We start from the raw sequence: 27226 nt of genomic DNA, 5'->3' as shown, positions 1-27226 counted from the left end.
TCACAAAGCAAAAGAAACATTTCCATTTTAATGTAGAGGCAAACAAAGAAATAGAAAAAGAAGACTATTTTTCATTGAGTTTAATTATAAGCCCTATAAACATTAAGTATCCCACTACATACAAAACTCTAACCCCAAAGGCTAAGGCAGTAAAACAATTCCTTGAGCATGCTTCAAGACATTTCCTGGGGCTATAAATATGCACCTTTAGAGTTTGAGGTAAGAGATAAGTTTGAAAAAGTCATTTTTAGAGAAATACTAGTAAGAATTACTTCACTAAATAAATAAGCACCTAGCTTAAGTTACTTGGAAGATATCCACACATACTGAACTATTTATTACCATCTTACCCAATATTATCAGTCAGGAAATACAATTCCAGAACTTTAAAAAAAAAAAAAAAAACACTGTACTGTGTAACCCCAATGTACTGTCTGCAATGGGTATATAGAAAGGATGAGCAGTCATCTATATGAAGTATTTAAAAGAAAAAGTTACCTAGACAGCTACAAAGAACAAGACAGAATCTAAGATGCACAATCTCACTCAAAATTAATGTAAATTAAAGCCATGGGATATTCACGACTGACAGAGAGGCTGAGTAGCCACATTTGACCAGGATGTAGGGAAGCAGGTATTTGGCCCTTCACAACCACAGGCTCCACACTCATGGGTTCAACCAAAGGCAGATCAAAAATATTCAGAAGGAGGAAAAAAAAACCCAAAGCTGTGTCTGTACTGACCACTCACAGCCTTTTTATTTAGTCATTCCCTAAACAATATAATGCCTATTAATACAGCATTTATACTGTACTAGGTATTATAAGTAATCTAGAGAGGATCTAAAGTATACATCACTTTTTATGAGACCTGAGCACCCAGGGGGTTGGGTTATCTGTGGAGGTCCTGGAACCAATCCCAAACAGAGACTGAGGGACAACTGCATCCTCATTACAGGTCGATGGGACCAGAAAACAGTTCAACTTCTTTTGAGGGATATTAGGCTTATCTAGCAAAATTGAAAATACACATATTCTTCCATTTAACATCTCAACTACTAAAAATTTATTTTACTAATATAACTTACCAATTACCAAGATATGTAGGAATGATATAGGGACTTTTATTGATGACTATGTAGAAACACAAGCTAAAAATAATTTAAATAAGGGGCTGGGGATTTAGCTCGGCGGCATAAGCACCTGCCTTGCAAGCGTGTGGTCATGAGTTCGATCCCTAGTACCGGTAAAAATACAAAAAATAATAATAATAATAATAATTTAAATATCCCTTTACAGAATTAAAAAAACTGCATTATGGTGCTGCATCCTATGCATTCATCACATAATAGCCAGTGCTGGATACACTGGTACAGAAGTGCTGCAAGATACACAGCAAGTGTAAACAACAAGGGACACTGTTTAACCTCATCTGGGTGACAATTCCTAGGCCCAGGGATGTAGCTCAGTGGTACATGCACCTGCCTGGCAAGCACATGATCCTGAGTTCAGATCCTGGTACCAAGAAAAAAAAAAAAATTCTGAAGTCCAGATGAGGTTGCATATACATAATTTGGGGAGAGAAACTGTAGCAGTGGTTACCTTTGTGAGAAGGACTAGTCTACAAGCAGAAAATAGAATTTTTCTTTTTATGCCTTTCATAATTTGAATTTTGTGCCATGTAAAAGAATTAATTAACAGGGGTTGTAATAAGACAAGAAAGCACCAATGTTCTAAAAAGGAAACACTCCAGAATGATTTTTCATTAAACAAGCAAAAGCTCCTTCTGCGTGCTTACTCTGTGGGTTCTGGTTCAGTCACCACCAATGTACTTCAGGGGTCACTAAATCAGTTTTCATAGCTCTTGATACCTCCCCCCCAAAAAAACCCTATCCCAGGCCAAATTAACGAACTGACATCCTGATTTATAACTCACTGTCCAAACTTATCATGATGCGATCCCCCAAAACCTGACCGACCACTTCTGCATGGCCCATCACCCTGGATTTCTAAGGCAGAGGGGCTCAACCCAGTTCCTAGATGTTCTCAGCCCATAAATCTCTTTTAACACTAACGTGTGGGCTTCATGTATTATAGACTATGGAAAACCATCGCCACACCTCCCCTACGGCTAAACCGACAGAACATAAGAAACACAAGGTAGACTAAATAGTTTGCCAGGCATGATGCTGCCTGCCTGTAAAAGTAGCACTTGTGAGGCTGAGGCACGAGGATCGCAAGTTTGAGGCCAACTTGAATTACATAGTGAGACTCTGTCCCCACCCCCAACAGTAACTGCTATCCTCACTAAGACTGCCTCACTTAGAAAGATGCCAAATGAGGTATACAACAAAATAGCAAGCCCTATTTCAATCAGTCCTTTTTGTCAGTTTCTTTTTATCTATTTCTGCTTTACTAATGACATTCTACTAATGCTTAAGAGCATTGGTATACACATAATACTGTGAATTCTATTAGGATTACACTTGAGAAAATAATAGCGCTACTTTGATCTTTCTAAAATGGAAAGAACAATATATTAACTATTCATCAAGTCTCTGAGATTAGCTGTACTAAATATGCCAATGCCTATCTGCTGTTTTTACCTATTTTAAGAAAGATTTATTGTATCTAGGAATTTCATTTACATAAACATTTAAATTACAAATCAGCTATTTCTAAATTAGCCTTCTAAGCAATTGAAACATAAAACCAAAGGCTCCAGTTAATCTAAAGATCACAAATGTTGCTCCAAGGGTCCAGATGAGTTCAGGACTGACTGATCTTGACTGTGAGGAGTAAGAATAGGGAACTGACACTAATGCAGACCGTGTACAGAATTTCTAGTCTCATCAGTAAAAGATTCTGACTTGTTTTATGACAGAATGTTCAACTGCATCAAGTAAGCTCCTTTTTAAAGATGCTAAAGATTTCAATCTAATATACAATACCAGTATTTAAAGTATAAATACACAGAGCTGACTTCTGGGAAGATGGCCGAACAGTAAGCGGCAGGATAAACAGCCTCTCCGCGAGAAACCGTCCAGATGCTAGAATAGCATTGTGGGGAGGACAAGAAGGAAGAAGTGGGTCCCACGGACCAGAAGGACCCTAAAGTGAGAGCTGAAGCCCACAGAGAGCAACAAAGTAAAACTTGAAGAAGACAGTAGCTGGCACCTTCACCCGGGGCCAGACCCACTGTGAGAGGAGGAGTTGTTGGAGCCAGGTCACGGTGACAGTGGTGTCTGGCAAGCCTGGAAGCCCCTGCAAAGAGATGTGGCAGTGGAGGGGAGCAGCTGATAACAGGGGACCACACTGGCTGCTGGTGGAGTGCAGAGGGTTCAGGTCTCCTGCGGGAGAAAGCAATAGGCCAGGAGCCATTCTGGAGTCAGGCAGGATAAGCCTAGAACCAACTGCAGCCAGCTCCCCCAGCAGCTCCTAACTGGGAGCAGAATGGTGGAAATTGCTTGGGCTGAGCCCTGCCCCTGTGTGTACCCCAACAGCCATTGCCACCAAGGTTCCCCACCAGGAACCAGCTCGCCTGGAGGTGGTGGCCAGCCCTGCTCCTGAACATATTCTAATAGCCACGGTGAGGGCAACCATCTTCATAGCTCCCTGCAGGTAACCAGCTAGAAGGCAGCAGCCAGTGGGCCAGCCCTACCCCTGCATTCACTCCAACAGCCACCAGCAAGCCAAAGCAGGCTGGGAAAACAGCAGACAGTCCTGCACTGGCACACCCAACGGCCACCATCAGATACCCGCAGCCAGCACGGACTGGAAGAATCAAACAGTCTCACTTCAGAGAAATTGCAACCAATGCAGGAAGTGCAGGGCACTCCTCTACCCACATGCCCAGAAGAACCTAGGAATATGTCAAGACAAAGAAAATGTGGAATAAAACAGTGGCCCCACATTTGTTCATATACTTGTAAATAGTTAGGTTCTCTCCTCCCTAACTTCATTCTGTCAAATATATTATTTTTATCAAAGCTCCATCTAACACAAAGAAAAGTAGATATACAGAAGTCAGACTCCAAAGTGTTTCCTTTTGAGCCACATTTTATTTTTAACTGGGTAAAATTTTTTTAAATTCTTCCTCTCTCGGAATGTTTACTGAGATACACACAGTGCCAGTCACTTAAGACCTGTCAGCTCCAAACTGAACCTTGCATTAACTAAGATCACAGTATCCCAGAGTGAACAGGGAACCAACTTCAACCTGTCACAATAAAGCTATACAAACAAGAATTAATAATATCCTAAAATAGGAATCAAAATTCTGAATACCTGGTTGGGCCCAAGGCTGTTGGGAGAGGGTATACTTGGGACCTCCCTGGCTGGCCATTGTTTTTAATGCTGAAACCTAGAAAAAGAAACAAAAACAAAAGCTTCATTTCACCAAGGAGGAACTATACTGTTTTCAAAAGATAAACAACACAATTTAAACCTATTAAAACATACTAATGATCTAATGTGCAACTGTAACAAAAATGCATTGTATTTCATAATCTTTTTTAGTCAACAAAATTTTTAACAAAACTTCTTTTGGGATTTCATGGTACATATTATCTTGTGAAAAAGAAAAATGCCAAAATCGTATAAGACATTCTCCCTGAGACATTCCCATATAGGAAGATGAAAATGAAGACCCTAGAGCAGAAATGACACACCTTTTAGAGGTTTCAGTGATACAAATAGCCCTGTATGGCACAATGCCGTAAACTCACCAGCACTGCCCTAGAGAAGCACCAACACAAAACCCGTCTCTCTTAAGTGGACTGCTATGTCAAGATTAAATTACTACCATGTTATTAAAAAATACTGCACAGCAGGATAAAAATCACCTTTACACACTGAAAGGATTTTCTTTGCACAGACAGAGAGAATGTCATTAAAACAAAGAAACGGGATTTTCAACTATCATCAAAAGACACAACTGACCACTGAGTGCTAAAGACACAGGCTTGAGAGCCGTCTTCTTGTCTTTTTTTTTTCTCTTTTTATCGATAGCGGGGATCGAACTCACGACTGCCTGCTTGCAAGGCAGGTGCTTATGCCGCTGAGCTAAATCAAAATCCCCAGCCCCTTTTTTAAATTTTTTTCCGTCTTTTTTTTTTTTTTTTTTTTTTTAAAGAGAGCCGTCTTCTCTTCACTTGTCCCACAGCAGCAGCTTAGAGAAGTGAATACAAAAGGGCTTTCAGCTGCTCAGACAAGCCTGCTGCTAATGTAATTGTGACAGGAGTAAGAAATGGTGGGGGATGGTAAAAGACACTGCATAAAATGTTTTTTTAAACGGCCACCTGTCAAAGCTTGAGGCCACAACACTGGCCTCACTTGGAAAGTCTCATCAGAAAAATCTGAGTACCAACACTTCAGTTTTCTCATGAGAAGAGGCAAACAAACATTCTGATACACAATGGGGGAAAGAGGAGTATAACATTAACTCAGATTGTCCAGACTTCTTTATTTCTAATTTCTATTTGTACTTCTGGACCACACTAGAACTTTCTCATGATGCTTCGTGTGCATAAACCCCTTCTTCTTTCCTCCTTTCACTAATTCTTCTTTGTATTTATTTATTTTAGTGACAGGGTCTCACTGTATAGCTGAGGCTGGCTTTGAACTTGCTATGTAGCCCAAGCTGGCCTCAAACTTGCAGCAATCCTCCTGCCTCAGCCTTCTGAGTGCTGGGATGATAGATGTATACCACCATGCCAGGCCTATATTTATTTTTTATTGTGAGATACAGTTTTTAAAAAGAAAATATACATATGATAAGAGATTAGAAAATTGCTAAAAGAAAAGCATGTTCACACTTTCTATTATCCCAAATAGTTTGAAGTGTAAAACCTAAATATACTTGTGTGTACATTTATAAAAATTAGAACACACTGTTCTACAAACTTTTTTTCCATTTTATATTCTGAACATTTTTCTGGGTCTGTCGGCTTTAATAGTTACCTAAAGTTCAAAATTTAACCAGTTTCATAATGACATAACTTAGAGTTTATTTTCAAAACATAAAGCTTTGCATATTCATCTGTTTTTTCTATCCAGATAATCCTTAAGTCAAACCTCAAGGAACACTTTCTTAACAGTTTTCTCAGATTTGCAAAGACAATCTCTCCTAAGAAAGACACCTAGAGCAAATATGGAAGAAATGGCGAGTTCTCAGAGGAAAAGGTTTTCCCAATTAGTTCCGTCTTTTTTAAAGCTTCACAGCTGAACAAAGACCCAATGTTTTCGGATGGCACTGCTTTATTTACTTTAATGTTTACATTACCTTCCTATCTTGATTTCCCACTAGGTTATGATTCCTTGAGAGGAGAAATTAAATTTGTAGGTCAAATTCTACTGTGTGCACTTCATCAAGAAAAAAGTATAGTGTGATAAGGAAATTAAAAACACTTTACAAGGAATATTAAAAATAAATTTGCAATACATTGCCTAACTGCTTAAAGGAAAATGAGTATGTTTTACATGTAAGTCTGAGTCTTAGCATAAATTGGTCCCACCAGAAAGAAATAATTTTCAGCTTAGTTACAGAACAGGAATAATATTTCCTTTAAAGTGCCTTATTTAAACATTTTGTGAAAGCAAAATCTTTACCTCTGTGTCAAGTTTACTGTAACATTCCTACATCATTTTACAATTAAAGCTTTTACACATATAATACTAACTGAACTTCATCATGACGTCAGGTAGGGAGAGAGAGATGTGACAGCCACCCCCCAAAGCCCTGAGAAGGTGACTTGCTTCATTTCAGTGAGGAGGTGGCAGGAGGAGTCGACAATCAAGTTCCCTACTGCGGGTTCTAGGCTCCTTCTACTACTACTGCAAGCCCTACTTGGTTTCAAGCAATATCCGACAGCTGGGAATTTAGCTCAGCGGCATAAGCGCCTGCCTTGCAAGACCGTGGTCTCAAGTTCAATCCCTGGTACCAATTAAAAAAAAAAAATTATACATGTGACCAAGCAATATCCAATACCATGGAATTCTAAAACAATGTATCAACTGTTTTTGAAGTCTGGGGAAAATAACCTGACTTATATGTTTTCATAAACACTAGGGTTGGGAAATGAGGCAATAGAGCATATCATTGTTTTGTTTTTCAGGAAAGACTATTAATTGTATCAAAAATCACAAAGGAACCAAATAATAAAGATGTAAAAAGTTTATCTCATGCACACTCAGTCACTCTGCAAAACTTGCATTTCTCAATCTGCGAAATGAAGATGCATTTTTCTGGGAGAAGGAACACAGTAAGAATTAAGGAAAACGAATCACTTCCACAGGGAGCCCAGAAAGGCGACAGGTAAACAAAGGACCAGTAAAGAGCAAGTGAAAGGGAATCAGAACCACATCTACATTTTCAGGCTCCAAACCCATCTCCTAATACCCTAAACACGTCCCCACACAGAGACAGTCGGCTTCCTGATACATGAGAATGGCTGATACTGTGCTGCTCCAGGAGAAAGTGAGATTCGAGGCGGCAGTGAGTGAGGCACCCAGCCCACGTGCAGGAACTCACAACACAGACATAAAACACAGCTAACCAACTACGGTGACTGCTTTTATGTCAGGATAGCTTGTGGTGAAACACCATTTTGCTTAAACGGTTATGCTTTGACCTGTGCTGTTTTGTTGTTACGCCTTCTTTTATCTCAGTCTCTTTTTTTAATTATCTACTTTTTTATTTTTATCTTTTTAATTAAGGGAAAAATAAAAAAAATAGGATACATTACAGTAACCCACTTTGATTTCCTATTAACTCGATTTGAAACCCTGTATAGCCCTCACCATCTTGCTTTGACTGATTTTCCCCTATTCTGCTTTGCTTGATAGTACCAAGTTCGAAAGTATAGGCAACAACTCTAAAGACAGTTAGATTCATTATGACACCCATTCCGGTTGACTATTATCTTCTTTTAAAGTCCTGTAATGTCTCCAATGTTTTGATTTTATTCTTTACTGTTTTGTTCAATTTTATTATAACTGATGATATAGGCAATTCTTTTTAAGATAGCAAGAGGCAGTATTGTAACCATTGTTGATCACCTTGTATTTTGTTTTTACATTATCTATTATGTCCATCCTTTTGATTTGACTGACTCTGTTCTGTTATATCACATTTGGCTTTACTCTCTTCAAAAAAAAGTAATAAGAACTGTGGGAGTAATAAAACCCAAAATGTGTAATAGTCATTGTACAAAAGAAAGGAAAAGAAAGTGCTCTAAAGAATATAACTGCATATATATTTAAGTGTATAAGATAGATAACCATATTACTGAGTTTTGTTGGATCATTGAACAAAACTGTTTCCAGTCTCACTGTTTGAAAGTCCACTTTATATGCTTTAGTTTTGTAACTTGAACAAATATTTCTAAGATAACAATATGTAATCTATTAACTACTGATTTCCTATTGTTTATTTTTTCTGAAATTCTGTATAACTGGTACCCTTTTTTCTTTCTTTTTCTCCTTAAATAAAAAAAAATTAAAATAAAACACAGCTGACTGGAAGTCAAGTATAACTGCAGTATTTGTACTCTTCCTCTTCAAAACCAAAAACTGCAAGCATATCTAAACATCAGCAAAACAAACACTTCTATGATAGGAAACTTCAGTTATTTCTCCAAGTCATTAAGATTTGGCTTACTATCTCCTTCTGCTCAAGTTTTCACTAGAAGGTTATTCAAAAGCAAAACCAGTGAAGAATGCAAAACGACTCTACCAAACAGGCATCTTGGTCTATACCTTTGTCATGAACTCCTCCAGGTGCTCTACAAACAGCTTGCTCTGCTGCTGAATAAACTGTTCACAGGCTGATTTCAGATGCCGGTCTACGTCTTTTTTAGAGTCAAGATAATGTTCTCTTATCTCAGGAGTACCCTTAAAGAGAAGATGACAATTTCCTCCTGTTTTTATGTGCCTAGAAATTACCAGACATGTAAAGAATACCATTTAGTTCCCACCACCATGAAACAGACTCCTCTCACCTCCAACAAGAACTCTATCAAGGCATTGTTGCTATTCAGCCTAAAAAATCTTGGAACAGTCATGGGGTTCAGGATTTTAAATGCTGCATCTGTGAAACAAAATTATTCATGCAGTGAACATGTACAGTTTGAACAGAGAAGTCTCCTGTAACAAACACTAGTTCTCTATCCCACCAGGCCACAAGGCATGCATCTCTACCAGCTCAACTTCCTGAACAGCTCAGGGGGAGACGCCTGCCAATGATGGCTGCGGCAGCTACTTTCCAGAGATCAGAACTGCAAAATAACTACTAATCTCAACAATCCACTTACCAAAAAAAAAAAAAAAAGAAAGAAAGAAATTTAATGAAAACTTCAACGCTGTAAAATTTCATTACTTTACTTTTAGGATATTAAGCAGATTTCAAGAAAATATTTACATACTTACCAAGCTTCTTTAAGATCCTAGCTGGAATAAAAATTTATTCACTTAAAGCAGAGTGAATAAACTAATGTGTCAGCCAGGAAGAAAACACCAAGAGGACATATTTATCCCTTAACCTCCAGACTAACTAGAATCTATGCAAAGGACTGAGGTTTCATTGATGTTCAAATGCAATAAGATAAAATGTTAGCTGTAAGAGGTTAAAAGGTTTAAAAGTGGGAATAGCAAGTATTAAGTGAGAGTTTAAAAAGATTATTTCTTTGCTTTGCTTTGTCAGAATAAAGAAAGCAAAGAGTGAAAGGTTTTCATCCCTAATTTTGCAAGCACATGCTACAATAATGCCACTTTAGCCCTGGTGTTAATGAGAAAGAACCTCTCTATCAAATTCACTGTTCAAAGTAAAGCTCTAGTGAAACTCTTTGTGTGTGCTATATTATTTTTTATGAAACACCTGAAAGATTCTGTTTGCAATAAAAAACATAGATCACCATCTGGAAGGGTTACACAGTTTCATAATATTTTGGAGAAAATATACTATAAAACAAATTTTGCCAAAATCTTATGCTATTTCATTTTTTCATTTATTCACATCTCAGTGCATCTACAATAGAACTAAACAGCAATAATTTATGAATTAGAAAAAATGAAAGTAAATCCACCCTGCCCTATCCCATCACTTAGATGAAGGTCTATCTGCAGTCCAGAACAAGACAGAGCACTGTTCCTATACCTCATACTGAAAGAAAGGAGAAAAATCACAGGAGACAGCAACTCTGATGAGATTATGCTCTTTAAAAATTATGCTTTCTTCATCACCTCAGGGGGCTGAAGCCAGGAATCACAAGTTTAAGGCCAGCCTTGGCAACTTACTTAGATCCCGCTTCATAACAAAAATAAAAAGGGCAGGGAATGTAGCTCAGTGCAAAGGCTCTGGGTTTAACCCTCAGTACCATCCAAAAAAGAAAAAGAAAGCAAGCATTCTACAAAGGCAAAAAGTAGGGAACCTGGCTTCTGTTTAAAAAAAAAATAACAAAGTATATGAATAATACACACAGGCTTTAAAAATTCAGAAAGTATTTTTTAAAACAGGAGAGAGCATTTGAACTGTTTAATATGACTCTCAGAAGGCCACCTGAGTCTCAGCTCATCAAAGAAGCCCATTCTTTTTTTTTTTTTTTTCTTGTCTTTTTCCTTTTTATTGGTACTGGAGATCGAACTTACGACCGCCTGCTTGCAAGGCAGGTGCTTATGCTGCTAAGCTAAATCCCCAGCCCCAAGAAGCCCATTCTTACAAATAAGCACAGTGGCAAGGGAACTTTGGAAATTCTGTATTCTGCATTTGGATATTCTGTATTTGGCACTATTGTGAATCATAGAACACAGAAAATAATTTCAACGATTTTCCTCAGTTACCCCAATAAATAAAAGAGAAGTTCATTCTTATGAACTTCATCAGCAGATAGCTTAAGGCATAAGAGTTTGAATCTGTTGGAAGTAATCAGAGAAAAAGTTTACAAAAATTTTAAGTGATTAAGGCAAATAAGTGATGTTTACATACATCCTTATGATCAACAGCTTAAAAAAGTAATTAATCTTTTAAAGACAATCTCAGTGCCAAAGATACAGCTCAGTAGGCAGCACCTCCCTGGCAAGTGGGAGGTCATGAATTTGATTCCTGATACCAAAAGTAAAAAATAAAAACAATCTCTTATTAACTCAGACAAATCATTACAATTGCTAAGTAATTTTTCCCAAAATCAGTATTTATTAATAATTCAAAGACTCTATCTACATGATTCATTAACCAGATGATTTAACATTAACAAACTTAAACTAACTTAAGCAACTGAAACTTATAAAAAATCTTAACATGTATTTTCATTCCTGATAATCTTGATAACTCATGAAAGTGTTCCAACAAGTTCAATAGTTCAATAGTTTATCTAAGAGAAAGGTTCAACAGAAAAGCTGACACACCCATTAAAAACCTTACAAGAGTCAGGAAATTGAGACAGAAACAAAACCCAACTCTCAGATCTTAAGTAAGTACTTCTCCCATTTTTACTCTGGCTTCCCAAATTTCATAAATTGACAAATTCAACTCAGTATTTAAAATCGTAACATTTAGCTGGCATACACTACTTAGTACTAACTAGCTATTAGATTGATTTTTCATTTTCTAACTGGTTACAGTGACGCAGTAGACTCTAACAGAATTAATACTATATTACAAATTAAAATGCTCAGATATAGTACAATTCTCTTCCCCAGCAGTCAGAAAGCTAAGGCAGGACAATCGACAGGAGTACAAGGCCAACCTGGGCTACATGGTGAGTTCAAGGCCATTCTAAACTATATAGTGAGACCTTTTCTCAAAAATAACAACAATACAGTTATTTTCTTAAAGAAAATTCAGCAAAGTTAGAAGAAATTAGTGTACTGACAGCTCAGCTTAGTAGGAACAAGTAACATACTTAGTAAGCAAAGCATGCAAAAACAATTGCAGATGAACATAAAATAAACCTACAACCTGTGCTGACACACTTGGACAGGTCAAACAAACCCAACTGTGCCAGCCAGGACAACAAAGTACCTCTAGTTTTCTTGAGGTCCAGGGAAATTTCCTTAATGGTGAATTCAGTGTGAAATGGAGCAATTTGTTCACGAAGAATCAAAAGGTGCTTAATTAAGAAAAGCTGCCCATCAATCTGAGTCTAAATTATAAAACAGAAAAAATGGTATTATCACAGATTAAATCAAAACAGAAGTATCTAAAACACATACTATTAATCAACATTAATCTACCTAAATTTACAAGATTTAGGATGCCAATATTCTTGCTGAACTCTCCCCAAATCACCCATCTTAGAATTATCTAGAGGAAAAATCTTGCTTAACTATTACCTGCTCTACTTAGAAAATCCAAAAAGTACATCAGATAAAAAGGCTCTAGGAAGACAAGTCAAACCTATTTTAATTTGTTGCAGAAGTATAAAAGATGCTGCAATCTAACAATACAGAGGAGAAGGTACACAAAATCTCCAAATATGAACATAATTTTGTCCTGTCATGGCCTGTTACTTTCTCTTCAGAAAGACAGCCTTCACTATTTGATCAAAGTGGTTTCAACAACCAGAACATCAGACAAGATTCCTCTATTTACACAAAAGTACAAAAAAGCCTCCAAATGGTATGGTGGAAGGTCGCCATTTCGGATTATAAATAGATAAACTACTGCACCCAAGTCCAGCATGTCCTTTTGCCCTCTTGGAACCTACCATCTACAAAAGACATGTGACTGAAGCTTAGTTCTCAAAGCCAACCTGATCTAACTAAGTGGTCATAGTTTCTACAGGAGTCTGTACACTTACAAATGCAAGGCTGTTATTCACTCCTTCATGCTGCTACTCAAGATTTAATCTTATTTTGAGAATACTGCCAATGAATTTTTTTATATTACATTAGAAGATAATAGGCACTCTTCAATTCACAATATAATTTTTGTGTCTGGATGTCCCCCACAGCCTCATGTAGTCATGAGGCAGGCTTCTAGAGTTTGTGACTGGTTCATGGTTCAATACTAGAATTAGGAGTGTGAGTGTTACACTCGTCTGCATACAATGTAAGGGAAGGAAAGAGGCTTGCTTGGCTCTCCTCCCTTTTTGCACTTGCCCCTATGTTGTGCCATCCTGCCTTGGAGCCAGTTCCTCATGGACTGAAACTTCCGCAAACTGTGAGCTAAATAAACCTTTCCTTCCTTAATTTTGGGTGCTAGGTATTTTGTCTCAACAATAAGAAAAAAAGCAACCAACACAAGCGACTAGAACAGGGTTATTAAACAAAGGACCACTCCCTAGTCTCTCTCTCCCCTCACTTCTACTAAATACAATCAATATAAGTTAAGATTTTTACAATGAAAATTCAGCTGTGCACTCTGGAATAGAATATCAAGACAGTACAAAATACTACATGTATCTTAGTGTTTATTTTTAAAAGAACTAACAACTCTGATGTCAAAAATAGCATCATATAGATTTTATTAAAGCTGTTGTAACCCAGCAGATTATATTATGCTAATATAGTGGAAGACCAGCTACTCAATCTAACTATGTCAGAATAATTTCTTTCCTTAAACTAGAAAGACACTTTAGGACATTAAGCCATTTTCATTAGTCTCTTTTTTTATTAGTCCTTTTTTTATTATCACTTTTTAAAAGTTGAAAGGCAAAAGTACATAAACTCAGTCATGAAACTAAATAAGCTAGTATACTCACACCCCTTATAATATGTATGAAATAAAATTAAAGAGAAGGCCTACAGATAATCAAGACTGAATAATCAAAAGGTTTAAGAGAGGACAATGGACATAGGCATATGAAATTTTCAAATTAAGTCACTCTCTTCACTGTCAAAAATCTTAAAAATAATGTATAGGAAATGGGCAAAAGTCACCCAAAGCTTTCATAGTTCTGTATTTGCTCCAATGCATTTTTTATTACATGTCATACTATGTATCTTATATCCTTTTTTGCCTTATCAGTTAAATTTTATTGTTCCATCTTTTATAATGTAATAAATACCATACAGAATATGTCCTATTTATCATTTCCCTAATGTTAGGCACACTTCTTAATTTCACCCATTATAATAAATGTGAGAAGACTGGCTTGCCAATATATTTAAAACTTAAAGCATGTAACATAACTTTATTTTCTATCATCTTCTAGTCTTTATACCGAAATTTCAACCTCTATTCTATTAATGGGAGAAGACAGTGGTCACAAAGGTAGAGTTTTTCTGGAAACAAGATGCTAAATTCTTTTATGGAAAGAATTTTTTAAAATGTATCTAAAGCCTTTAAGTTAGAAATCAACTTTACAAATCCAGAAGTCACAAACTTTGAACACTTCAAGCAGGAAAAAATTTGGGGTGAATATCTTCTACAGCAAAGTTCCTGCAGGTAACAGGCTTTTAAGTGGGAATTAAGCTAAGCAACACTACTGACCATGCTCAATTAAAAAGAATCGTAGGACATGGGGGAAGGTCATACCAACAGCCTCCCCCAGGTCCATGCTGACTGAAAATCTTAAACATGCAGTCATGGCAATTATTTCCAGTCATACAATCCAAGGGTCACAGCTGTCTCTTTTCAAAATAGATGGACTGAGTTAATCCAGATGAGGCCATGAAACTACTTAAAACAACCTTGCAGAGATGATTAAATAGCTGTGTTTCCTTGAAAATGCTTTCTTGGATTCCAGGAAAGAGCAGTATCATTTCTCTGTCAATAAGGCAATGACAAAGAACTGTACTTCTGTAAAATGTATTTTTTGTATTTTAGTAATGTGCCTTTCTTATATAGTACAATCTCTATTAAAGACTATAATGAAATATGAGCTTCTCTCAAAGGGCCTCAAAATATAATCAGAAATAAATCTTACTATCAAGATGGCTTTACACTTCTATACCTATAAATTATTCTATATTGTACAATATTATTATAGGTAATGAAATTTCATCTAACACTTCATCAAACCTTGTTTTTGGTGATAGACTCTGATGCTCCAAGTAAGGACTGAATGCAGGCTGACAATGCTTCCTGAGATAATCCTTGGAACACCGCCCTCTGGTGAAATAAAAGAGAAACATCAACCTGTAGCACACCAAAAAAACAAACCCCAGGCTAAGTGAAGCTGTTTACTGGGCTTAATCACAAGATTAAGCATTACTGCACCATCCCCCTAGAGTTTTTCACTCCCCTCCAATCTTTCTAAAGCAACACAAGGCACAATCGTTTGTGCAGACCCCCGTGTGCCCCTCTAGTGCATGCATACCAGCACTGCGGCATGCTGTGTTAGACACTGCGTTAGACACTGGGAAATACAGGGGCCAAGAGGCACACAGGGCTCTGATCTCACAGAGCCCTCACGCCAGCCTCATTTCATGTTGTAGGGCTGTGTTTCCAAACTCTTAACACTTTTAGGACTTCAAAATAAATAAAGAAAGAAAGAAAGCTCTAAAACTAACTGTAAAGCCCTCAGTAAATCTTTTTATAAAAATTTAACCCAGGTAATTAATCAGTATTTATAAAGACACTTTAAGGTTCGTGTATATGGCTCTTCATTAAAGTATTATTTAAAATAGAAAAAAAAATGAAATAACAAATATTCAATGACAGGGAGTTGACAAAATACTATTAAATTATAAAATACTGTGCATGAATATAAGGAATGCTGAAGGAGATAGTGAACTTATAAGAAGTTATATATTGTAAATTAACAGAAAATATAACCAATAGAAAAAATGGTATACACAAAGTATGAATCCTAATTCTGGCCTTCTGCATCATCCCGGAAGTACGACATGCTGGCTCTACCGCAGGACATTTCGGAATTCTAGGATGATATTATTTAATACACCCAATGGGGAACCTGGCAGGGAAGAAATGCCAAATGCTCAAATTTCCTTCTCAAAGAGAGACCATGAACCATGCAGTTTTAAGTTAGAATAGTGTGGGTTGGACTGATACCATGAAACAACGTAATTTTCGGGGGACTCAGGACCCTGCAGTATGGAAATCAGTATGGAGTACCAGAGCATTCATACTCCTTTTGAATTATATCCTTAAAAAATGGTAGTATTTGGGCAAGTCATTATATGACTGCTGTACTTAAATCATTTCTCTCTGTATCTCCTCTGTGCAGCTGGAATTGCCGCAATCAAAAAGATGGAATTAAACTGATCAAATTTTATAACCATCTTGGTTTGGAATCAAACCAGAGACATTAAATCTGTAGACAAATGTGCTGCTATTACAGGGGAATGACAACTGTATCACCAAACCAGAGTGCCTAAAGTAACTGTTCCCTGAGATCAATGCAGTCAACACTGTTCCTGAAAAAAGCTACTGCTAACTTCAGAAAACAGCCAAACTTACTCCATGACTAGAAACACATGTTATCTTAACACTGTTTGTTGAGGATGCTGATTTAAATTAGGTGCAAAACTAGATTACAGAATTTAATACTGAATGTAAATTATACTTATGTGGCCCTTCACCTTTATGCATCTCTTCTCTATAAACTGAGGCACACAAATTAACCAACTGAAAAGCAATGAAAACTGAAGTCCTTCTCCTTTGAAAGGCACAGCACAAAATATATACAGAATGTACCACGATTTCTAAGTGTTCAGACACCCACCCAAGCCCCTTAATGGAGTCTACTGAATGCTCAGTTTGGTAATCCTTAAGAAGCTTGACTTTCAAGTTATCTCCATTTCTAAAAGCCATGATTCTAAGAATATCGAGCAAAGTACTGTATCAAGATCCTAAAATAAGTTAAACTTGAAAAAGATTCCAAGTTGAAGAGTAAACAGTAAGAATTTACACATACATCTATGCATCTGTATAATTTGGAGAGACAGACAAGAGTCCTTCGAACTGTAGGGTACCACATTCCATGAAGATCTGCTGGAGAAATTGTGGTCTGTGGTCTAGGATTGAGGGATTCGGTTGAACCTAAAACCCAAATAAAAAAGACGCATACTTCAGGCATGTGGATATTCATTTTACAATAAATTAGATGGCAGCTATAAACCATATTTTCTCATTAACTATAAATAGGACACCAATTTTTTTCTAGTCTCATCTTTAATCAAGAGTACCGTTAGAAAGCTGGGCTTGGTGGTTCATGCCTGTAATCCCAGCACTCGGGAGGCTGAGATGGGAGGATCGTTGCAAGTTCGAGACCAGCCTGGGCTACAAAGTGAACTGAAGGCCAGCCTGAACTGCATAGCAAGACCCGTATCAAAAAAAAAAAAAGAGTGCCGTTAGAAAGCTAGGGTGAGATTTAACACAAGGAGAACACATGTACATTCCAGCCTTGAGCAAATGCTCAACCCAAACTGCTCTCTCCAAACTAGAATCAACAATCTTTATGAAATGAATAGCATTCTCATATTATAGATTCAAGGCAGCAGAGCACTATGTAGTCAGATGAAAGTAAACGGGAGCCGGTGGAGAAAGGGAGGACAACAAAACACAGTCACTGTCAATGGGAAGAGCAACCACAGCTGGCTTGCCGGTCAGCCCACCCTCCACGCTTACAGGCTTTCTTGCTATATTCAATTCACAAGTGCGGAGGGCTGGCTGCCCCAACCCAACAGTAGTCAAAAGGCAAGCCTCTGGTAAACAGAGGAACAGCAGGTAAGGAGCCCTGCTGAGCAGCCACCTTTGCAAGGGAAGGACAATCACTCAAGACCAGATGACAAGTTAACCACAAAAATGGAGCTGGTATAAATCTCTGGTAGAAGAAATAAAACTGAAATATGGATTTTCAGAGAATATTAAGAAATTCTGTTAAACTTCTAGTGCAGTAGGAATTTATGGTTATGGAAGATGTCATTTTTGGAAAGATGCTAAACTAGTTTTAAAAATGATTGGTTTAAAAAAGTGTGTGTGGGGCCGGGGACTTAGCTTCAGGCACAAGCACCTGCCTGGCAAACACAAGGTCATGAGTTTGATCCCTGGTACCAAAACAAAATGTGTGTTTCAGTTTAGATCCAGAATGTCCCCCCAGAAGTCTTATGTATATGGTAAGGTGAACAGGTTGCGTGGGCACTGTAGGTACAGCAGGTGAATGTGCTGTTACAAAGTACAACCCGGGCAGAAGAGAGTGACACAGGTGTGTGCTCTGCTTCCTGGAGGCCATGGGATAGGCAGCAGTCCCCACCCTTCCACCAAGTCTCTGCCTTGCAGCCAACAGACCACGGACAGAAAATATGAGCCAAAGTAAACCCCTCCTCCTGTAGGTTGTAGGTGACAGGTAGGTATTTAGTCCCAGCAATGAGGTATTGTATGTGTAATATGATAAAATACTAAGGTCTGGAATCCACATAGTTAGGCATGGGCGTTCGTTTTTCTTTTTAGCCTTTTCATTTGTCTATACATTTGAAATGTTTCAATAATAAAAATCTAAAATTTATCCATGATATTCTAGTAGTAAAATATAAAACAAACAGCTCCTTTTTAAAAAAAAAAAAAGCAAGTTTTAGATTTGTATGCTTAAAAGAAGGCTTGAAGGGGCCATGGGGAGGAGAACAAGCAGCCAGCCACTTCCTATGAGTCGCGTCATGTGCAGGCCACAGGGAGGGGCACCGGATGCCAGCCCTGCTGGCCCACAGGCTAGCAGACAGGAGCACCAAGGCCTCCCAACCTACCCCTGTAAGTGGCTGGCTGACCTAGAAAAACACAGGCTGGGATGACAGCTCCTGAGGTGAAACACAACCTAATGCTTGTAGTATGCAGTGTTTCGGTGACTGTGCAGACCAAAAGCTGATAGCCTGCTCATGTATTCAGAAGGTACCAGCACACAGCATGGCATGCATAGGGGTCTCCTTCAGGAGGTGGCAGCCACTGTTAATTTTGTTATCTTGTTTTAAAGTCCACTATCATTTTCATTGTTTGGTTTGCTTTTATTCTCTTTAGTCTTATTTGATTTTATCTGATGGCATAAGCAGTTATTTCAAAGATAACAAGATACATTATGGTAGGATTTTGGATTTACTATTTTATCTTATTTTGAAGTCTTGTATTCATAGTTTTGTTTTTATTGTTTCTGTGCTGTTTGATTTTACTGTGTCTGAAGGTTATGGGCAACTATTTTGAAGTCAACAAGGGCATTATGGTAGCCATTGTTGATTTCCTACTGTCTTGTTTTGACCCTTTATCATGCACACTGCTTTGTTTTGATTGGCTTTCTTTTATTTGGCTTGATTTTATTCTCTTTAAAATAAAAAAAGGCTTAGAGGTCATGTATCAGATATAAGAAAGAAATGAGGAAAATGTTGTAAGTTAGCACTTTAAGAGTTTTATGAGCTATTTTACCAAAAGCAACCAATATTTGAATAATTTTTAAATCTCTCCCATAAAATCTCACTTTAAGCTCTACTCTCTAAAGTCCCTTTAAAGAAGAAAACACAAAACAAATTATATCAAAGAACATTTCTCCTAAGACCCTACAGTTTTGCTAAAAATTTTGCTACCTGCAGAACGTCTCCTTTGGAAATAAAGGCCAAAAGCACTCCCAACATTTAGTGAAAAAATGCTTGAAAGTTTTGAAGCCAGCAGTCATTATTCATTCATTTTTTCACTGCTCAGTTAACTGCTAACAGGGGAAAGTTTACTTCCACTGCAAACCATCAAACTCCAGGCATCTCCCACAACCCCTTGAAGAACAGCGGCAGGTTTCTTCCAAGCCGCAGAACCCTCCCTGCCTCTCCACAAACAAGGAAAGCCAACACCTCTGCTTTTTCAAGAGCCTGATACTTGGTCCCTTCATAAAATGGCTCCTCCACCGGTGACACTTCATTCTACACCACATCACTTAAAGCCCGCCTTTTAAAGGGCTCTCTCATTCTTTCACTCCAAAATACCTCAGAACCAGGGAAAATATAACCAACAGAGAAGTGACTAATAGAATACTTTCTCTTCTTTGTTTTATACCAAGTCTTTAAACTCTGGTGTGTGCTTCACACTTACGGAATGTTTTACACACCTATACACATTCAGACAAACCAGCCCTATTTCACACGTTCAGCTGCAGGTGGCTACCACCCTGGACAGCACAGCTCTAAGTCCATTCAAGACAGCTCCTCTCAGTTGTCCCACACTGACCTTACGCACTGTTCTAGGCACTCACATTCAGTGTGTCGCCAAATCCTGCTGACCCAAATTTCTAACCCCAAGCCTCATCTCCATGCTTCACCCTCTCAACATCCTGGTTCACACTCCCTGTACCTTTCAAAAGGAAAAACACAACAGTCTCCTAACCAAACTTTCCAACTCACTCAACTCTTCCTCACGACAATGCTCAGCAAGAGTTAAGAACAGGCGTTAGTGGAGTAAGAGAAAACACACAAGGTCAGGGTCAGTAAGACCAGGGCATTCTCTCACCTGTCCATGAACTCTTGAAGAGGTTTGCTAGGACCAAATGTACTAGGACAGGACAAGGGTTCTACTTTAGAGGAGGGAATCTGATCCCATCGTGGGTCTCCCTCCCACAGGGACACAAAATGACAAAATGATTCTGTCAGATGACTACTTGGCAGTCTGGATTTGGGTACCTGATGTTTATCGACAGTTGACTCAGATTACCCAACTGTGCTATAAATCCAAGGACTTGGGGGAAGTTGGGGCTCTTTAAAGCTCACGGAGGTACAACCAGTCCCATGAGGAGATGAGCTGTAGTATCTCTCACCTTACGCTGGAGAAAGAGAGATGCCTCACCTACCATTTTATCTAGGTCACCCATGATATTTTGTTCTTCTTTTTTGTTGAGACAGAGTCTTACTTTGTAGTTAAGGCTGGCCCTGAACTCTCTATGTAGTCCGGGCTGGCCTCAAACTCACAGCAATCCTCCTGCCTCAGCCTCGAGTGTGCTGGGATTACAGATGTATACCACATGCCCCGCCTCCATGAGTGATTCTTGAACAATGTTGTTCCTTGAAAAGTCAAAGCTATCCTTTGTATCTGCCAAAATGTTTTAGCTTCACCCAACCTTACATTTATAAAATCCAAATTCGATGGCATAATCACTCTGATTCAATATACTAGCTAAAAGTTCAAAAGCTATGACATCATAAAATGACACTGACTGTCATCTGGGCTGCCCCTCGTACACCCTGCCTGTACCCAAACACACAAAACCACAGCGAATCCCAAAGCAACTATGCTCTTCCATTCCCATGTCCTTCCTACCTGCTCTTCTAGACCTCAAGCAATCCGGCTTCATCTGACTCTCACTCCTCCGCACTCCAGCTCTCCAGGTGCCATCCCTCATGAACCCCACTCCCCCACACTCAGGGAGCAACCCCTCCACCATGTCCACGCACTAGGAGATCTGCCACGGTCCAAGAGCACCCCATGGTTCCTGTCTGCAGCTCACCCACCACTGAATCGCATCTGAGGTTCATCAATCACGCCTCAGGGGTGGGCTCCTCAAGGCAGAAGCTGTTCTCATACCTCGGACACAAGTCCCTAGTAAGACAGGAACTGAACAGTAAGTGCTACAAGTGAAGACCTCAGCACATACCAGATTTCGACAGACTGTTAGACTCTGCTTCTTCTAACCGAACATCTGAAAACGAAGCTTCTGAAGGTACCTTCTTCTGGTCATCTTTTAAACTCTGCGCAATTTGCTGCATAGAAAATCAGAAGGAACATTAAAGTGTGGTTTTTCAGCAGTATTTGGCAATAAGAACTGGCTGAAAAGATGCTGCGAAATTCATACAAAATCAAAACATAATCCCATTTAAGGACTTACTCGTTACAAAGGGGAAAAATATACTTTTATGTTCACCACCTTAACCATCTGTGGAACCACCTGACATTACGTGCTTTTGAGGTAATTAAGTCAGAAGTATACATCAACTAGCTAGTATTACACACACACACACACACACACACACACACACACACACACACACACATTAACCTGAATCTCATCGAGAGGAAACAATCAAGTCTATAATGTCGCAACATTTCACAATAAAGTTCGCCTGGTCTCTTCAAAAAAGTCAGTGTTATAAAAAGAAAAAACAAAGTGGAGACAGGGAGGAAGGAATCTTAGTCAGACTCAAAGATTAAAGAGACATAAAAATTAAATGTAACACAGTAAACTTAATTGCATTAAACTTTTAGAAGTTTTTGGTGCAATTTAAAAGACATCTGATGGACAACTGGGGAAATTTGAATAGCACTGTGTCTAAATAATATTGTTGAATAGATGTTAATTTTATTAGGTGTAATCAGCACTCAGGAGGCTGAGGCAGGAAGATCACTATGAGTGTGAGGCCAGCCTGTGCTACATAGTGAGACTCTTGTCTCAAAAAAAAAAAAAATTACTAGGTATAAAAATGATACCTTGGCTATGTGGAAAATTTATTCTTAGAGTAAGAACTAAAATACATTAAAGTGAAGTATCGAAATGTTTTCAACTTACTATCAACTGATTCAACAACAAAATAAACATGAAGAGATAAAACAATGTGACAAAACATTAACACCAGTGAATCTGAAAGCAACAGGTTCAACTGGCTATGTGACGATATTACGGAACTACAGTGTTTTAAGTATGATAAGGATGGTTATGTTAAAAATAAAAATACCCTTACCTTTTAGAGTTACCTATTAAAGTAGTTACAGATTTTAATGTTTGAAACTTGCTCTAAAATAATGAATGGGAGAAGAGTAAGCAGGTGTAGGTAAACAAAACTTGTCATGTTGAGGCTGAAGTAACTATATGTAAGTATTCATTATACTAAATCTTTGCTTATATTTGAAAATCTCCATAGAAAAGCTAGGCTCTAAAGCTGGGCATGGTGGTACACACCTGTAATTTCTGCTACTTAGGAATCCAAGACAGAATCCTGAGTTCAAGGCTAGCCTGGGAAACACAGTAAGACCCCATTTCAAAAAAAGTTGTATGTTCTGACATACCAGGAATTCTTTAACCTCTCGCCAAAATTCAAAGAAAATGAAGTTAGGCATGGAACTGAACCATCAATGAGATTCCATGACCCTTCCAACCAGAAGCCGCACGTCAGGACCGTGTAACTTCGAGAAGAGCGCCTCCAGGCTTCTAAGACGGCACGACACAGTTATACGTCACCACCACCAACCCACCGCTTTTCTTCTCTTTCTTTTTTTTTTTTTTGGGGGGGGGGGGACAGGACTAGGGAGTAAACCCAAAACCTTTACACAGGTCTATATCCCAAGCCCTTTTCTACTTTGAGGCAGGATCCCGCCAAGTCACTAAATTGACTAAGCTCAAAATTATAGGTCTCCTACTTCAGTCTCTCCCAGAGTGCTGCTGGGATCACAGGTGTGTGCCGCCACACCAGCTTCAGTCCTGTCCCATGCCATTTACAAAGAAAAAAGAAGTCACAGCACTAACTAAATTTAGAACTTAAGAATGTATACTTCCTGGCACAGCAGAACTGAATAGAATGTTTTAAAACCATAATTGAAAGACAACAAATTATTTTCTTCTACGTTTTTAAAAAATTTTATATCCTATGATTTTTGACAAGTTTGATTCTTTTTGAGCAAGAATTAAAAAGCTAGTGTAATATTCTCACAAGTTGTACAGAGGCCAGGAGGAAATGAAATATGAAGACCTTACCTCCATCATGACTAACTTATCGGGATAAGCCAGGTCACCAGGAGCCGGTTTGTAGCCTGTGATGTCAGTCTGAATATAGATATGGGTTCGATACACAAGCCTCTCTTGCACATCTTCCAGCATCTGCTTTGCTCCAGCTGCAAATGCCCCTAATTGTTCAGCTAATAAAAAAAAATACAAGCATCCATCCTTTTAGACTTTATCTTCTAGGAAAGAAGGAAATTACCTTCTTTTTGTTTGTACCAGGAATCGAACTCAGGACCTCACGCTTGCCAGGCCTGTGCTGTGAAGTTACCTTCTTATAAACAAGCAAAGATACTACTTTAACCACCTTTGGTTCAGAGACTGTGACTACATGTATTTCAGTATGATTCACTGATCTTAAGTTTAACAAATGTCTCTCAGGGGCTGGGAATATTAGTTCAATGATAAAGTTAATTGCCGAGTTTGTGTAAAGCCCTGAGTTTAATCCTCAGTATGAGAAAAGAAAAAAAACACTTTCAATTTCAATTTAAAACTGGAAAATATATTAGTTATTATACCTCCTTCCTAGGACTGTGCAAAACTGTTTCTATTAATATAAATACTGAATCTAAATTTTAAGAGAGCTCTGTGCTCTCTAAAAGTTATTTCATACACTTTCAGACAATCCTAAGAAATAATTAAGGCAGCTTAATTATCAACCCCATTTTACAAATAAAGTCTATAGATACTAAATGACAACATTTTCACAAAGAAAAAAGGTAAAATATGAAACATGAATTTCTATAGTACTTACTAAGATGCCACTGACGTTAAGACACACAGGTAATTCAGTAACATCTTTCTAAGGGATAGGGGTTGAAAATTTCTAAGGGATAGGGGTTGAAGATGTTACATAGTAACATAAGCCATTCATAGTAATTTAAAGATTATCTTATATTCAGGAACGTTAATATGTGAGGAAATGTACATCATAGAGTAACTATAATATGAATAGGTTTGAAGAATAGAACACCCATAGTAGTATCTACCAATGAAAACAATAAATTCTGCCCACAAAAATCATTATTCAAAGTATTTTTTAAAAATTTTTATGAGTACATATTTGCAGTACATAATAATTACATTCATCATGGGAAGCTGATGCTACCTTGAACGCACCCAACTTGTATTTTTCTATTTTATTTTTCTGATAGCAGGAATTGAACTCAAGACCTTGCACTTTCCAGGCAGGCACTGTGCCACTCAGCTATATCCCTGGCCCTTGTATTTTTTTAAAAGGACCTAAGTATATCATTGGGAAAATCATGTTTTCTATAACTGAACCTAATAGTGAAGAACTGATCAGACAAGCAAAGCACAGCTATTCCAGAGAACTAGTTTTATTTGTAATTTTAAAAATGACCTACCATTACTATTAAGAATGCTAAAATAATTCCTGATTTTTAATCAAAAGTATGTAATATATTCAGTTATTTTATGCATTTTAATAACATTCCACTAGAAATGCTTAACCCAAAACTAACTCTGGATTCTGGATGCAAAAATAAAAACTACCTATTTTATTACTAATTTTGCCCAGACTTTAAAATTCTTTTTTAAGTAATTTGAACCATTAGTCAAAAACTAAGTTGCTCCTTTATTCAAAAAGGAAAAAGACATTAACCCAAGCTACAAAAATATTAAATTTTTACTTAAAATGCTTTTTAAAATTAAAAAGTATTAAATATTTTGGTGCAACAGTGTATTAGTATCTTTTTTTTTTCAAATTCACTGAGTCACAGGTATCATTTAAGAGACCTTTTAAATGATCATTTCTATGTGCTTACCATTGTTCTGTACATGATCTTCAAGGACTTCATTTTTAAGAATTCCACAAAGTTCAGATAGAGTTTCTAAGTGAATGACATGAATGATCAATGGCCTGAAGACATCATACAATGACATACACAGTTTCTCCAAAAGCTCACTAAAATGGGAGAATAAAATATGGTTATGGTAGAGATAGTGTCAGAATTCTCCAATACTTTAAAAGCTTCATTGATTTTTTCTAACCAATAAAAATAGTAAGTATCTGGAAATATTATAAAATGAGAAGTGAAAGGCGAAAACTAATTCTGTAAACTGGTTCTGGTTTAAAAGCTCAGAATCTGTAAGTAATTTGCAGCAATCAATCCAAATTAGCTGCCACCAACCAAAAGTCAACCTACTGCAACTTTCTGTATTTCAGCAATAATTCTGTACATGTCCTTTAAAAAACAAAATTATCTTTTAACTACTTTTTATATTCTGCTTCACTGTGAATCAACTGGTATTTTTTTCTCCCAGGAAAAACAGGTTCAAAATAAAACTGAAAGTACTCTGAACATTTACCAACTGTTGTGAGAAACTTTAAACACTTAGAAAAAACAAATTTGCAATCCCAGCACTTGGGAGGCTGAGGCAGGAGGATCACTGCAAGTTCAAGACCAGCCTGGGCTACAAAGTGAGCTCAAGGCCAGCCTGAACTGCACAGAGAGACCCTGTCTCGAAAAAGACAAAAAAGAAAAGAAAAGAAAATCAGGTTGTCTATATTCTTCATATTGCCAATGGTACTCTTCTATACAGAGTAGTCATCAAAAGTAATCATCCCCACCAAAACCATAATATATTTAGCTCTTTCTCATTTAGAAGAATCTTTTAAGAGTCAAAATAGCCAATAGGAAGAAGCCAAAAGTGACTAACAGTGCATCTGAAAGACACTTCAAGAAAAAAAAAAAGGTTATTCAATAGTGTCCATATTTTTAACCATCTTTCCTTAGTGAAAATCATAAAAATTTTTGAACTAAACAGTAACATTAGGGGCTAGGTATTTAGCTCAGTGGCATAAATGCCTGCCTTGCAAGAGAATGGCTGTGAGTTTGATACCCGGTACCACAAAAAAATAAATAAATAAATATTGTACTTGGAGCTATAGATATCAAGACACCATTCTCTATATAGAGTTACTAAATACATACATATACATACATATACATACTTACAACATAATTACTATACACTATCATATCAAAATAGCTCCATTATACCACAAACAACATGAAAGCATTTTGACCTTTATACTTATACCTACTTTAATATCCTACCCCATAACATTTTGTTCACATATGCAGAAAAATTAAAACAAAGTAGTTGGCTACAGAATATGCATATAACATACTGCACCATAATGGTCATAAGCAAATTACATCTTATCAATAAAATTTAGGTTCCACGTGCCACTTACTCTAATTTTGGTGTCGGCTTTGTAAAAAATTCGTTGTAAAGTTGGTGCTCATCCTGGCACACGTGGACCATGAAGGCACAGCCACTGCGAACCTGTGGTAAACACACACACACCTATAGTTAAACATTTACAATACTTATAAAACAAAGCCTACACTTTATTTGCAAAGAAATTACGTGCATGTATTCATAAAACAGCTTATCAAAGAATAGAAAATGCTTCGTTTCCCACGGCTTAATGCTTACTGAAATTATAGATAACTTTTATTTTATTAACATTAACGCTTTTCTAATTTTTTTTAAAGATACAAAATTTCAAGTAGGAGAGTAACAATTCTTAATACATTGCATATTGTTATGTTCAAAGTAGTTGCT

The 27226-nt window shown here is 37.5% G+C and overlaps 1 protein-coding gene across 4 annotated transcripts in view; it reads right to left on the bottom strand.

The window, feature by feature from the left end:
* Cog3 (component of oligomeric golgi complex 3) overlaps positions 1-27226 on the bottom strand; it is a 64301-nt gene that overhangs the window by 6771 nt on the left and 30304 nt on the right. For all 4 annotated transcript variants that reach the window (XM_063232755.1, XM_063232756.1, XM_063232754.1 and 1 more), the window contains 10 exons: positions 26853-26944; positions 25417-25556; positions 23606-23766; positions 21515-21620; positions 16817-16941; positions 14959-15048; positions 12016-12136; positions 8999-9087; positions 8757-8891; positions 4287-4362 (listed from right to left, as the gene is read on the bottom strand). In XM_063232755.1, the coding sequence (XP_063088825.1) occupies positions 4287-4362; positions 8757-8891; positions 8999-9087; positions 12016-12136; positions 14959-15048; positions 16817-16941; positions 21515-21620; positions 23606-23766; positions 25417-25556; positions 26853-26944 (1135 nt within the window). The remainder of the gene's footprint in view (positions 1-4286; positions 4363-8756; positions 8892-8998; positions 9088-12015; positions 12137-14958; positions 15049-16816; positions 16942-21514; positions 21621-23605; positions 23767-25416; positions 25557-26852; positions 26945-27226) is intronic.

Source organism: Cavia porcellus, unplaced genomic scaffold (assembly GCF_034190915.1).
Source record: "Cavia porcellus strain 051 isolate PalLab524CR breed Dunkin Hartley unplaced genomic scaffold, mCavPor4.1 scaffold_21, whole genome shotgun sequence".
NCBI classification, from domain to species: Eukaryota; Metazoa; Chordata; class Mammalia; order Rodentia; family Caviidae; genus Cavia; species Cavia porcellus.
This window is presented reverse-complemented; position numbering and strand designations above follow the sequence as displayed.